At 45.2% G+C, this 14,867-nt stretch overlaps 1 protein-coding gene across 4 annotated transcripts in view; it reads right to left on the bottom strand.

The window, feature by feature from the left end:
• The window catches only part of DAAM2 (dishevelled associated activator of morphogenesis 2), a 125,584-nt gene that overhangs the window by 39,132 nt on the left and 71,585 nt on the right, over window positions 1-14,867 (bottom strand). For all 4 annotated transcript variants that reach the window (XM_026482846.4, XM_048225653.2, XM_057305089.1 and 1 more), the window contains 8 exons: window positions 13,552-13,626; window positions 13,004-13,098; window positions 9,816-10,149; window positions 8,854-8,964; window positions 7,602-7,705; window positions 6,436-6,502; window positions 5,252-5,369; window positions 3,082-3,220 (listed from right to left, as the gene is read on the bottom strand). In XM_026482846.4, coding sequence (XP_026338631.2) covers window positions 3,082-3,220; window positions 5,252-5,369; window positions 6,436-6,502; window positions 7,602-7,705; window positions 8,854-8,964; window positions 9,816-10,149; window positions 13,004-13,098; window positions 13,552-13,626 — 1,043 coding nt within the window. The remainder of the gene's footprint in view (window positions 1-3,081; window positions 3,221-5,251; window positions 5,370-6,435; window positions 6,503-7,601; window positions 7,706-8,853; window positions 8,965-9,815; window positions 10,150-13,003; window positions 13,099-13,551; window positions 13,627-14,867) is intronic.

The following is a 14,867-nucleotide window of genomic DNA, read 5'->3' as shown; positions in this document are numbered from 1 at the left end:
CTGTACACGAATAACGAGAACGAAGAAAGAGAAATTAGGGAATCCATCCCATTTACAATAGCACCAAAAACCATACGTTACCTTGGAATTAACTTAACCAGAGATGTAAAGGACCTATATTCTAGAAACTATAAATCACTCTTGAAAGACATTGAGGAAGACATAAAAAGATGGAAAGATATTCCATGCTCATGGATCGGAAGAATTAACATAGTTAAAATGTCCATGCTACCCAGAGCAATCTACACTTTCAATGCTATCCCGATCAAAATACCGAGGACATTTTTCAAAGAACTGGAACAAATAGTCCTTAAATTTGTATGGAAACAGAAAAGGCCCCGAATCTCCAAGGAACTGTTGAAAAGGAAAAACAAAGCTGGGGGCATCACAATGCCGGATTTCGAGCTATACTACAAAGCTGTGATCACAAAGACAGCATGGTACTGGCACAAAAACAGACACATAGACCAATGGAACAGAATAGAGAGCCCAGAAATGGACCCTCAGCTCTTTGGGCAACTAATCTTTGATAAAGCAGGAAAAAACATCCGGTGGGAAAAAGACAGTCTCTTCAATAAATGGTGCTGGGAAAATTGGACAGCTACATGCAAAAGAATGAAACTTGACCACTCTCTCACACCATACACAAAAATAAACTCCAAATGGATGAAAGACCTCGATGTGAGACAGGAATCCATCAAAATTCTAGAGGAGAACATAGGCAGCAACCTCTATGACATTGGCCAAAGCAACCTTTTTCATGATACATCCCCAAAGGCAAGAGAAACAAAAGATAAAATGAATTTATGGGACTTCATCAAGATTAAAAGTTTCTGCACAGCCAAGGAAACAGTCAGAAAAACTAAGAGGCAGCCCACGGAATGGGAGAAGATATTTGCAAATGACACTATGGATAACGGACTGGTATCCAAGATCTACAAAGAACTTCTCAAACTCAACACACGAGAAACAAATAAACAAATCATAAAATGGGCAGAAGATATGAACAGACACTTTTCCAATGAAGACATACAAATGGCTAACAGACACATGAAAAAATGTTCAAAATCATTAGCCATCAGGGAAATTCAAATCAAAACCACACTGAGATACCACCTTACGCCAGTTAGAATGGCAAAAATAGACAAGGCAAGAAACAACAATTGTTGGAGAGGATGTAGAGAAAGGGGATCCCTCCTACATTGTTGGTGGGAATGCAAGTTGGTACAGCCACTCTGGAAAACAGTGTGGAGGTCCCTTAAAAAGTTAAAAATTGAGCTACCCTATGATCCAGCCATTGCACTACTGGGTGTTTACCCCAAAGATACAGACGTAGTAAAGAGAAGGGCCATATACACCCCAATGTTCATAGCAGCAATGTCCACAATAGCTAAATCGCGGAAAGAGCCGAGATGCCCTTCAACAGATGACTGGATTAAGAAGATGTGGTCCATATATACAATGGAATATTACTCAGCTATCAGAAAGAACGAGTTCTCAACATTTGCTACAACATGGACGGCACTGGAGGAGATAATGCTAAGTGAAATAAGTCTAGCAGAGAAAGACAACTATCATATGATTTCTCTCATCTATGGAACATAAAAACTAGGAAGATCGGTAGGAGAAGAAAGGGATAAAGAAAGGGGGGGTAATCAGAAGGGGGAATGAAGCATGAGAGACTATGGACTATGAGAAACAACCTGAGGGCCTCAGAGGGGAGGGGGCTGGGGGAACGGGATAGACTGGTGATGGGTAGTAAGGAGGGCACATATTGCATGGTGCACTGGGTGTTATACACAACTAATGAATCATCGAGCCTTACATCGGAAACCGGGGATGTACTGTATGGTGACTAACATAATATAATAAAAAATCATTTAAAAAAATAAAAATAAATAAATAAAACTAAAACTCAAAAAAAAAATAAAGTTAATTAAAAGTTTAAAATTAAAAATTAGTGTGTTAACATAACATCTGATTACTAGTTGATGTGACTTTAAACTTGGTTCTCTGTGTTTCTCAGTACACAGGGTCAAGGATAAGCCAGAAGACCTTAGGCTCTGACATCTTTATCTAACAGCTCTAGTTAAATTGCCATGCTCTATTTCAGTGATCAGCAAACTTACTCTAAAGGGGTAGAATAAATATTTTGGGTTTTATATATGAGGTACAGTTTCTGTCACATATTCTCATTTGTTTTTATTTTTTATTTTTTAAATATTTTTTATTATATTATGTTAGTCACCATACAGTACATCCCTGGTTTTTGATGTAAAGTTCGATGATTCATTAGTTGCGTATAACACCCAGCGCACCATGCAATACGTGCCCTCCTTACTACCCATCACCAGCCTATCCCAGTCCCTCACCCCTCTCCCTCTGAAGCCCTCAGTTTGTTTCTCAGACTAAAAACTCTTTTAAAATGCAAAAACTATTCTTAGCTCATGGGTCATGCAAAATCAAGCTGGAGGACTGGTTAGCACACAGACTGTTGTTAATAAGTTTAAATTCTTCCTCTACCCACTCCATTCAATGGATCATTAAAAGCTGAGTTCAGGGGCACCTGGGTGGCTCAGTCCATTAAATGTCTGCCTTTGGCTCAGTTCATGATCCTGGGATGGAGCTCCACGTCAGACTCCCTGCTCAGTGGGGAGTCTACTTCTCCCTCTGCCTCTCCTCCCAACCCCCAGCTTGTGTGTTCATTCTCTCTCTCTCTCAAATAAGTAAATAAAAAATTTTTTTAAAAAGCTGAGTACACCCCCTATAAACCTGTGCTGTTCAATATGGTAGTCACTAGCCACGTCATATGGCTATCTGAATTTTATTAAAATGAAATAAAATTTTAAATTCAGTTCCTTAGTTACACTATCCACATGTCAAGTGTTCAGTAGCCGCATTTGAATAGGGCAGATATGGAACATTTCCACTATCTCAGAGGACTCTATTGGACATGTTACTTAAGGTGCATTTGGAGGCATCTGGTTTATAAGAGGGAACAGAGGTTTCACTGGTGAGAGTCCACGCAGGAGACAGACAGGGAAAGAGGAGGAAGGCGGGTAAGAGCTGGCCACTGCTCACATGTTGACGATGTTCTTGACGTTGAAGTTCTCCAAGGGAGCCAGGTCAGGGTCCACACCCCTCTCGTCCTGGAGGACAATCTGCTGAAGGATGCGGTCCAGGAGCTGCCACTGCTGGAAGTAGCCACCGTTGCGCTTGTCTGTGAGGACAACAGGCATCATAAGTTTAGTGATCCCTTGAACCCCCTGGGGCCCTGCCCTAGAGTCACTGCCTGGGCCCAAGCTGGTGCAGCATGCCCTCTTCCTCCCTTGGCAAGCTCCCAGTGTGATGGGGGAGGCAATGATGCTACTGATGCTGATGCTGATGCTGGAGATTCGCAAATGAGGTCATTTCTTGGTGATCTGCAACTGACTTCCTATGAATGTGTCAATCCTCTAGACACATTCTCTACTCCCTGAAGTGCTTCCTGGCTGCCTTTCTTCCCTGTAGGTACCCTGAGGAGCCTATGCCTTGCAAATGTAAATTGCCTTTTCCATTATCTAAAAAAAATCACCTTTCAGAAAGTAAATCTGCTCCAAAATTATTACCTGCTAAATAATGAAGTCTCCAGGGAAATTTAAAAAAAGAAAAGGTTTTAGGAATATCTATGCTATTGTTCTATAGTGAAAGATGAATGGAAACTCATTACAGGTATGCACTAAGAGAGAGTCAGAATGGGTTGGAGAAGTGCTAATGGAATCCAGGCAGATTTCTCAGTGAAGGTGACCCTGAACTGTGAAGGCAAAAGCTTGTGTGTAGTGTCTGACCTCATGGGGTCCCACTTCCATCCTCTGTAACCATGGTTTGGTGGGACGTGGACTTTCTTTTCATGTGCTAGCCACAAGCCCCTCTTCCTCAGTTCTTGATCCCAAGTACTTTGTCTCAACTGACCACCACACAAGGTCAACCAGCATGGTGCTGACCTCAAAGCCAAACCACACGCTTACAAGGTGGAAGGTCATGTCTGCAAAGCCCCGTTTTGAGGCAGAAGAGACCTGTTGACATTGCCCATGGAGCACCGCACACAAGAACTTGAGAGAGGAGAAGTCGGGTTTCTCAGGGACTTCCTAGGTCTTCCATGAAGATCTCTGGACTGAGCTTTGGAGAACTGATAGCTTCCTGGTGTAGGTTACTGTGTCCGTTTTCCTTTCCAACATCATTTCACTGACACAGGCATTGCAACGTGGCACAGTTTTCCATTTGCCTTTCACCCAGGAAAACAGGTTAAAGCCAGGTCACTGGCTCACAGAAGTAGAGTATGTTTCATCTAAGGCTGTGACCCCAAAGAAACAAAAATTCCTTCATATGTACAGACTCATCCAGCCTCAAGTTCACCCACTATAAATTGATGTAATAATGCACAATCCTTAAGTCATTTTGAGGTTTGGAGACACTGTGCCCAAGGGTCTTGCATCATGCATGGCCCAGAGTTGGTACATAGTAAACTGTAGTTATTACCACCATCACCATGAATACCAATGTCACCATCACCACCACTAGAGAGTCTGCCTAGATTGACCATGATGGCTGGCCATACTAATCTTCCAAATATTCAGTTTTGTGAGGAGCTTAAATATCAAATGTTACAGTTACAGCTCATTTCAAATTGTATGTTGGGGTGGCTATTAGTGATTATATGTAATTTATTCAGTCACTGTGCACACCTGGATCTTAAGAGCTTAGCATCTGCTAAGCTTGGATACTGACATCTGATATTTGCAAAGAGAGGCAGGGGCAAGTGTGTTAAAGTGGCGCTCACAAGGCCTAGATGGAAGAGTTGATAAAACCTTGAAAAAAGGTGTGCTCAGTCTACATCTGTGCTACTCCCCCAAACATAAATCTTCTTTTTTGGAGCTTCCCAAGAGGACTGATCACTCCCCTGTCATAGGCTGACAGCCAGGGCTCTTTGGATTTTCAGTGACCATGCTACTGCTTGGTAGGCCAGGACATTAGCATTCTTCAGGGCTAAGTCCCCAGCTTGGGTGTCACCCCTGGATGACATTGGAAGTCCTGACCCAAAAGAGATAGGGAAGAACAAGGGCCTGAGTCCTGTGGCCAGGGCTCCTGGGGACAGAGGCAGAGGGAGACCCAGTCAGACTCACCAATCCAGGGAAGTCCTGACACCTTGTCTCAACCTGCCCCAGGCCAAGTCTCAGACTGGGTGAGGAAGTGGCAAGTGCGGGCTACTCACAGGGCATCTGCAGGCAGTGGTGTAGGACAGACAATAAGCAGGGGTAGGCCTCGGTGTGCTTTAGCTTCTTGTGGATCAGTTCAAACATCTGGGAAGCACTCTTGGTGTCGATGTGGACCTGAGGGAGTGGAGGGCACAGTGGATGGGGAGGGGGCAAGCCATGAAAGAAAAGGGGAGAAAACCCTACTTCTATCCACTGAGCCCCATTCCCCCAGATGACGTTCCTTCTTCTGCTTCTGGCCCAGGCTTAAAAAGAGAGGTACAGAGAAAAGGAGGAAGGATATGTCCTAATCATATGAAGTAGGATTTCTCAATCTCAGCACTATTGGGGTCTTGGACCAGACCATTCTTTGTCATTGGGAGCTGTCCTGTTCACTGTAAGCTGTTCCACAGCATCCTTGGACCATATCTATCAGATGCCAGTGGCATTCTCCCTGCACCAGTTGTGACAACAAAAAATGTCTCCAAGTATTGCAAATTGTCTACAGGGGAAGGAGGAAGCAAAGTCACTCCTGGTTGAGAACTACTGATTCAAACTAAGGGAAGGGGACAAGGGCATAGATGATTCAAGGACCACGTAGCATAGTTCCACACAACCTGGGTTTAAACCCCAGATCTACTCTCTCACTGTGTGACCACAGGCAAGCTAATCTCAATCTCCTTACTATAAATCCAGGGCTTGTGTGACAATATAATGGGATGGTGCTCGGTGACTGCAACACCACCAGAAGTAGGTTTCTATTTGAATAGAGATTTTATAATACAATATTTAAGCAGCAAAATTGTGTATTTTCAGGGTTATTGAGGCTGGAATGAAAAGACAGTCCTGTTTGCAAAGCATGATCTGGTTGGTAACAGGAGAGGGCACTCAGGAAATTGCTGGAAGGCAGGAAGAGAGCAGCTCAGGAGAGGCATTTGACACTAATCCTGTGTGAGAGATGGCCCTCTTTCCTTTGGGGGCTACGATCTCCCAGCAGAGGAGATGCACTACCAGGTAAGGCCTGCCAGCTGAGGCCCCCGCAGAGCCAACACACTGCCAGGCTGCAGAAGTAGGACCTGGTTATAGGGCCACTCACCAGGGAAACCAGCCAACACTGGACCTACCACAACACGGGATCTGGAGAAGAGGCAGTGGGGCCACCTGGGACCCCACTGCAGTCGCCCCATCCCTGTAGACTTCTCACCATGTCAAACCTCCTGGCTAGCTCCAGGTCATCCTCATTCCGGACCATCTCGAAGAAGTCTAAATGCCTAGATAGGATGGGGGATAGAGAAAGTAGATATTAATTCTATGATGTCCTTGTTTGAGGGTTAGCCCCTTCAACTCCCCAGTGAACTAAATCTGAAAGCCTCATTCAGGTGAGGCCAAGGCAAAACCGAAAAGAAGCCACCTGTCTGAAGGCCAACACTTTCCTCCTTTATATAATCCCATGTCCCTTCCTCAGGGAGGCCAGCCTGGAGTCCCATCACATTATATCAGGCTTTCTCAATTTTGGCACTATTGCTATCTGGTGCTAGATTGTCCTTGGTTGTGGGAGGCAGAAGGTTCAATGGCATTTCTGATCTCTACCCACTAGATACCAGTAGCAGCCCCCACCTTTCAAGTCGTGACAACAAAAATGTCTCCAGGCTTAGCCAAATGTTCCCTGGGGGTAAAATCACCCAGTCAAGGACTAGTGCTTTGCCTTCACCAGGGTTCTCGTACTGTCCCCATGTCAAACTTCAAAGCCAATCTCTCTCATTTTTTACCCCATCCACTCCCCAACTCCACTTCAAAAGGACCCATCCTGTCTCCCTTAAGACCCAGTGCAATAAAATAGTCTGTACCAATGGGACAGAACCAGGGGGGACAGACAGGAACTTAATTTGAATTAAGGAATACATAGGAATTTAATTGTGCCCTTTAATTAACAAAGGCCTTTATGGCTTCCATTTGGAGTATGGCAATTTCCTTGTTCAGCAAGAGTGCCCTTCAGGATGGTTAGTATTCCTGGTTTCCAACAACTAATACCAGTTAGTGTCCCCCAAGCAGCCAGTCTGAAAACCAAAGAACACCCCCATATGTTTCCAAATGCCCCCCACCCTGGGGAAGTACTGCCACGGTTGAGGACTACTGGGGCCACCCGCCTATAACATCAGAGATGAGAAAGCAGGTCAGCAAAGAGAGCAGGCAGGGACATGAGTAGGATGTGGGACAAGAGGGTGGGAGAGCGGTCCACCTCCCCGCCGCCAGAGCTGATTCTGAGTTGATACTGGGTATGGCAGGTGGTCTCCAGTGGGAAGGGCAGCCTCCTTGAAAGTCCTGATCATCCCCAGCTGAGGCACTGTCCCCATACATCCACAGCCTTACTTGTCCAGGATGGCATTCTCGTGCTGCCGGAGTTTGTCAATCACAGGTTGGATCCCCAGCATCAGGAACTCGTACCGTAGATGAAGACGGAACTCTAGGTTATCCTGGGGGTCACCAAGGGAAGGCCAGACTTATTGGCTAGTGGCTCTTCCACAAGAGTCCCCAGTGGACCCACTCCAGTCATGGTCCCACTACATCCCCTGCAGCAACCCCTCTGGAACTGCCTCAAGTCCAGAGTTCCAAGAAAGGGCAGGAGGAGACACACTTGACCTTGTTATTTATTCCCATTAGGTCTCCTGCCTCACTTCCTTCAAGTCCCTTACCAGTTTTCTCAGCCTTTGGCATCAAAGAATGGCAGCGTAGAGTAATGTAAAACGTAGCTTTGATTTCAGGCAGATCTTGGTTCAAATCCCTGCTCTGACACTCACTAGTTTTGTGATTTGGGGAAAGCCTTAGTTTTCTCTTCTGTAAAATGGGAATGATATTACTTACTGACAGGGGTGATATTACATTAAGAATTACCTGATGAAGTATGGTTACCAACTAATCAGAATAGATTAGTATGGCTAGTATTGACAAGGGTGATGTCAGCATCTCGGGGACAGATCGCTCTCCCAACCCACCTCTCCTAACTTAACTCATCAGGACTGGTTGCAAGAAAAGTGTGCTAGCAGATAAGAGGGAGAAAATAGAGATCATTAAATTGCCCCTTTTGACCTTGAACAAAGTGACTTTGATTGAGGCATCTGATTCCCTTAGAATTTGGGGAGTTCATCTGCTCTTCAAGCTCTTCTTCAACTGTTGCTATTTTTACAGTCTGAGAATCCCATTCTGACCCCACAGTAAGGAAAATCAGAAGCCATACCTCCTCACAGAAGGTGCTAGAGGGCATGACCAGCCAACTCAGAAACCAGTCCAGAAGCAGGTCTTTAGAAAACTCTAGAGAGAAGGGCCTACACTTGCCCTCCTCCCACCACCCTAAGCCAGCACATAATGCACAATGCTACCCATGCAAGAAACTCCACAAGAACCCCTCATGACAGCAAGATTCGTGACAATCTATTCTTTCTCAGCCCCCAGGGATGGAGGCAAGAGTTGATAAAGTTATTCTGAAGACAATGATGGCAGTGGCAGTAGCGCCAACCAGAAGTCTTGGCCCCTTCCCTCTGCTACATCCCCAGGAGGCACTTGCACACACTCCCCCATGGGCAGAAAGTCCAGGAATGGTAAGAGCAAAGAGAAGATGCCTCACCTCTCCTGCTCCAGCATTGAGGACGGCGTTGATGAAGGACATGATGGCTGTTTTCAGATTCACTTCATCCCGGTACCGGCCCAAACTTCGGTCTAGCTCATTCAGCAGTGTCTGGATGAAAAGGCAGGACAAGAGAGGAAAGGCGGGCTCAGGATTCTACAAGTCCAGCCTCTGTGCCTGTGCTCCCACCATTCCAACTGCCTAGCGTGCCCCCACGTGCTTACTCTCCCCAATCTATCCAGTTTACCCTGCACCCTGCACCTTCCTGAAAGCTCAGCTTTTCCAAGGAGCGTCCTTTGCCTCTCCACACCTCAGTCTCAGTCCTGCCACTCACCTCCAGGGCTTAAGTTTATTTTGTAGGGCAGTGCCAAAATGCTGCTTCAGCACTTCAGAGCTGTTTACAGCTCCAGCTGCTTATAGCTCATAAATCTTCCTGCCCCACTCCTTGACAGCATGGACACTGCCTTTTATGCATGTTCCGCAAAGGGTCAGGGGCCACTTTCTGCACAGAGTAAGTGCTTACAAATGTTTGATGACAGAATATACAAATACCCTATACTGGTGGATGAACCATAGCGTTTGTAGTGACCGTTTAGATCTATTGATACTTTCTCTACATAAGACAGTTTATACTTACTATCTCATTACTTTTCTGGGGTAGTTCAGGGAGAAGAAAGGAGAATAGCATGGCCAAGTATCCAGCGCTGTTCTCGGGGTCCCCATAGTAAGCGCTGGCCCAGGCATAGGGCTAAAATCTTGGCCCCAGCAACGTCCTTCAATTTAATTTTTGACTGAGCCGCTGTGATTTGCCAGGCACTGGGCTCAGAGATGTAAAGCCATAGACTGATAATCCAGCCTCAAGGAACCCATGGTCTAGTGAGGAGTCCATTTTCCCAGGCAAACCCATATCTCTTAAGGTCCCGTACATCTTTTCTATGTAAGCCCTCAGCTAGACCCCTCACCTGAAAGCGTGTCCGCTCAGCTGCATACACCTGGTAGTGGAGCATGGCCTGCAGCACCTTCTTGTGGCCGCCAGGCACCAGGCACACGGCGCCCAGGATCTCCAGCACGGCCACCTTGGTCTTGCTGTTCTCTGTGCGCAGACTCTGTGCAATGGTGCTGATGGCCTCGGGCTGTGCCAGCACATGAGCCCGCCCCTGGGAGTTGTTCATCAGAGCCTTGATGCAACCGATGAGGGAGGTGTGGATGCGACTTTCGCAGGTGGCGTGGTCCATGCTCCGGAGGAAATTCAGCAGACAGGTCAAACCGTCCAGCTCAATGAAGCGTGTCACAAACCTGTCCAGGCCAATGCCATTAGCACAACAGGTATCCCGAATTTGCATATTATTCTGTATACACTTCGCAAATAGTTACCCCAGCACCTGTGTAACGCTGTGTCCCAGCTCAGCAGACGCTCGGTTCATTCAGTGAGTTTATCTAAGGCATTGAAATCCTATCACCCTCACAGGAGACTCGTGCCTTATTTGAACCTCAAATACTGTGCATTTGCAGGTCATTGACTGTCAGGTGCATAACTGTGATGCTGTACACGTGAAGGGAATGATCGTAGTAATTATTACTATAATTATCATGGCTGTTAAACCTGAACATTCATCTCCAGAGAGGATGGGAATTAAGAGAATTACAGTCAGAAGACAAAGAGACTTCCAGACAGGGGGACCATCAGAGTCACTGAGTCATGGGACCAAGGCTGGGGAATGCGCTCTTCAAGAGACCCTTAAGAAAATAGCTAAGTCATCTTGAATATTAACAGAAAGCATTAAAAACCATTTAGTTCAGGGGTTCTTAACCTAGAGTCTGTGTTCCCCTAAGGAGTCAATGGCTAACTTGCAGGGGTCCATAAACTTGGATGGGAAAAAGAAGTCACACTTTTATTTTTGGTAACGTCTACCTGAAATGTATCATTTGCTCCTATGATGAATGTGGGCAATAAACTACAGTGGTATTAGCAGAACCTGTGACTTTGTCACCCAAAGAAATCAGCTATTTTAATATGAAATTGTAGTTGTTGCAGGTGTCTCAGACTATCATTTCCACTCATCAGCACTTCAAAATCATGGTGGTTGCTAGTTCTTGCTGCTTAAGGCATAAAGAAACACATTAATAGCTATCTCACAATGCTTCATATTTGGTAACTATATTTCAGTTTAGTTGGTTCTTTCTTTTCATCTTATCTATTTTATTATTTTAAAACATCATTCTGATAAGCAGTCAATAGGTTTCATCTGGTGCCAAAGTCATCCATGGCACATGGGCTTTCACACACGCATACACACAAAGAGGCTTAGAACACTTGATTTTGTAAACAGTAATGACCTAAGGAAATGTCATAAATGGAGCTGAGGGAACTGTTGCATATAGTTAATGCATTTGGTCCCAAGTGTATTTGTGTATTTCCATATTATTATACAAATATGTCTACAAAATGGAATATACTCTCAAGTTGTTAAAATAGGTATTATTTGTTTCTATTACATGCTTTTCCATATTCTGCAGAATTTCCACCATGACTATGTGTAACTTTTGTAATCAGAACTTTGTTAAGGGAAAGAAAAGTAAATTGAAGTGGGAGACAAACCTGGCAAACCTCCCTCAATCCCTCTCCTTCTCGATGTCCTCATCCTTCCTGCACCCCATTCCCATAAGCGCCCCAGCCCCTGAACCACAACTGGAATTAAGGTGCTCCCATTCTCCTGAGACTCTAGTCCCAGGCTCCCAAAGTAGCAGCTCAGCCCAGACCACACACACACACACACACACACACACACGCAGACCGGTATGCTGGTAAACATTTAACAACTGGTTCTCTGGAGAAAGAAAAAAAGGATTGATTGTAGTGTTTGCCAATTTCCACAGTATAAATATTCCCAGCATAGCTGATTTCAAGCTATCAAAGTGACATCATTGAACTTGGAGTTGGGAAGAGACCCAACATTCATAGTGCAGTTGATCCTTGAATAAAACAGGTTTGAACTGTGTAGGTCCACTTACATGGAAATGTTTCAATCAACACAGTACAATACTGTGAGCAGATTTTCCTTATGATTTTCTTACCAGTTTCTTTTCTCTAGCTTATGTTGTTGTAAGAATACAGTATATAATACATATCACATATAAAATATGTGTTAATCAACTGTTTATGTTATTGGTAAGGCTGCTGGTCAATGGTAGACTGTTAGTAGTTAGGTTTTGGGGGAGTCAAAAGTTATATGTATATTTTTGACTGCATGGGGGTTGGCATCCCAAACACCCACCTTGTTCAGGGTCAGCTGTGTATCCACCGTGCATATACAGTGAATATAAACTCAAGAGCATATATAACAGTCAAGAGCATACATAAAACTAAAGTGTAGTAAGACCATTAGGTAATTAGGGAGTGAAAAGTTTCAAGTATTTATTACTTTTGGTTTTGGTATGATTTATTTCGTTTTAAGTTTATATAACTTATATTCTAATCATAGCTACGTTTAACAAGCAGCTTGCAAAACTGCTGATAATTTAATAGTCAACTCCCACAAGCAGCTACAAGCCAGCTCCCAGGCACGAGGAGAACTTGTGGTTCTTGGTCCACTTTGGACGTTTGCGCAGTGTGGTCGGGGAAGGGGGAAGGGTCCCTCTTCTCAAAATCATTCCCTTTTCCTGGCCTGCATCACTCCTGCACGTGGTGGAATCACCTCCACAGACACCACATCTCCCCCTAGTGGTTGGAGTATCTCTCTCCCACACCGCTCTCCTTCATGGCCGGGGCAGTCATCAGAGCTCTTTCTTACACACCTCGTCCATAAGGCCACCTTCTCTCCCATTTTGTTCTCCCAAGAAGAACAAGTACCTGCCTTCAATTTCTGCCCAGATAGCTCTTCAGGACCTGAGGTTTATGCCACATTCCTCTGCTCTCTGCCCTGGTCCCTCACATGCCCAACCTCTGGCAGCCTCCCACCTCCTCAGAGAAAAGAGTTGTAGGAGGCAGGAAGTGGAGCAGAGTGCAGGGAATTCTAGGGGATGCTGGAAGGTGGAGCCGGCAAGGGGACTGGGATGGGAGCAGAGCATTGAGTGAAGCTTCAGGAAGTTGAGGGGGACCACCAAGTGAAAGGATGTGGAAGGAAGTGGGAGGGGAAACACAATGAGTCACCTCATGGGCTGTGTCCGGAGAGCAGTCTTCAGGTCTTCCACAACTTGGTTCCTCATCTCTGTCTCTTCCTCATCAAAGGCATACAGACTCTGCATCTGAGGTAGGTGGAAAGGGGCGGAGGTCCTGCTGGGCTGCCTGAGCCCCAGCTCCCTGCACCCCCCAGCCCAGGTGTGACTCAGGAGCCACCCTTGACTCAGGAAGGGTGGGGCCTCAAGGAATGGTTCACTAAGAAGGTCAGATTCTGAGAAGACCCAGATTCCAGTGCCAGACTTCACTTTCCTCATCTGTGGAATGGGTAGAATTATTAGCTCAGCCTGTTTCCCAAGACTGTGTGATATACAAATGGTTAATAAATGTTTAAACGGTTGGGGACCTCTAGAGTCACACAGAGAAGGGAGGGATTATGATTTAAAAATCTCGGGTATAACTGGAAAGCTGCTGATCCCCACTGAGGGGGGTGTGAAGTGCAGTGAAAGATGTGGGAGGACCACTCTTCCCCATGGCTTTTCCGGGGAGGGGGCGAGGGCAGGGGAGGAGCCATTGCTCACAGCAGCCATAGAGTTGATGCGGTCGATGTAATAATCAGGCCAGCTGGTTGCCAGCTTGTTGGGGTCCTCCTGCTCCTGGAACAAGAAGAAAGACTGTATGGACCAACTGGCAAGATAGGCCCATGGCCTGAGGTCCTGAGGCTCATTTCGTGTTAGCAGATTCACTTTCCAGCCCCACCCAGACAGGGATAACTTTGAGGAAATTACAAAATCTGTCCAGGCTTCCATTTCTTCCTTGGTGAAATGCAGATAATGAGCACTGAATGAGCACCGACCAGCCAATGACACGGGCAGAAATCACACTGCTATATGCACTTTCAATGAACAACATATATAATTAAAAATAAATTCTTTCTTCCCCCTATTATACCTGTTCTCTCTTTATTTGTTTGCTTCTTAAGAAAATATAATTTTGTGCCTGTGGAACCTATTAAAAATCTGTGCTTATATCTTATACTTCTGGTTGTTCAAATTTTACTTTCTAAAACCATTCTCATTGTATTTTACAGAAGTGTTGGCTTTTGACAGTTTGGAATTTTAAAAACTTGTTTTCTTCTCTCAGATTGTTTATGTCAGAAGCACTGATATAAAGCATTTTGTGCAGTTCCTTGGCACATGGTAGGCGCTCAGTGAATAGTAACTTTACTAAACGAGGGAAAGAGACTCCCAAAGCCCTGGGTTTTGGAGAGACTCAGGAGGGCTCTGTGTAGCTGGGAGGCAGAGCCCAGAGCACAGGGCCTTTGGCTCAGTCCTCAGCTTCCAAGGGAAATGCTCAATTCCTTCCCAAGGATGGGCAAGAAAATGAGAGTCAAATAAATATTAATGTTGATTGAAGATCTAGCCCTCTCCTCCAGCCGACGAATCTGCTTCTGGGCATTACACACACCCTACTCCCTCCTGTCCCCATCCCATTTGGACGTTCCCCTTCACCTGCCTTCTTCTAATCTCCTGCTTTCAAATCTGCACAAAAACTTACCTCCTCTTCCAGAAGCTCGCTGACAAACCACCTGTCTGCCTGCTGAGCTGGACTTTGCCCTGCATCCCTCAGCTATATCTACTCAAGCTTCACAATTTTGTTTTGTTATACACAACTAATGAATCATCGAGCCTTACATCGGAAACCGGGGATATACTGTATGGTGACTAACATAATATAATAAAAAATCATTAAAAAAATGCAAAATCCAAATTTCAGACCAGTGGGAAAGCTTCCTTGATTTGGTCTTTGTGATTTCACATGGCTGTGTATTAACTCTTCATGACTGAAGCTCCCAAATTCTATCTTCTGACCTTGGGGAAGGGATCATAGAACCGAA

The sequence above is a fragment of the Ursus arctos genome, unplaced genomic scaffold (assembly GCF_023065955.2).
Source record: "Ursus arctos isolate Adak ecotype North America unplaced genomic scaffold, UrsArc2.0 scaffold_31, whole genome shotgun sequence".
Classification (NCBI taxonomy): Eukaryota; Metazoa; Chordata; class Mammalia; order Carnivora; family Ursidae; genus Ursus; species Ursus arctos.
The sequence above is the reverse complement of the archived record's forward strand: the minus strand, read 5'-3'. Positions and strand labels throughout refer to the sequence as shown.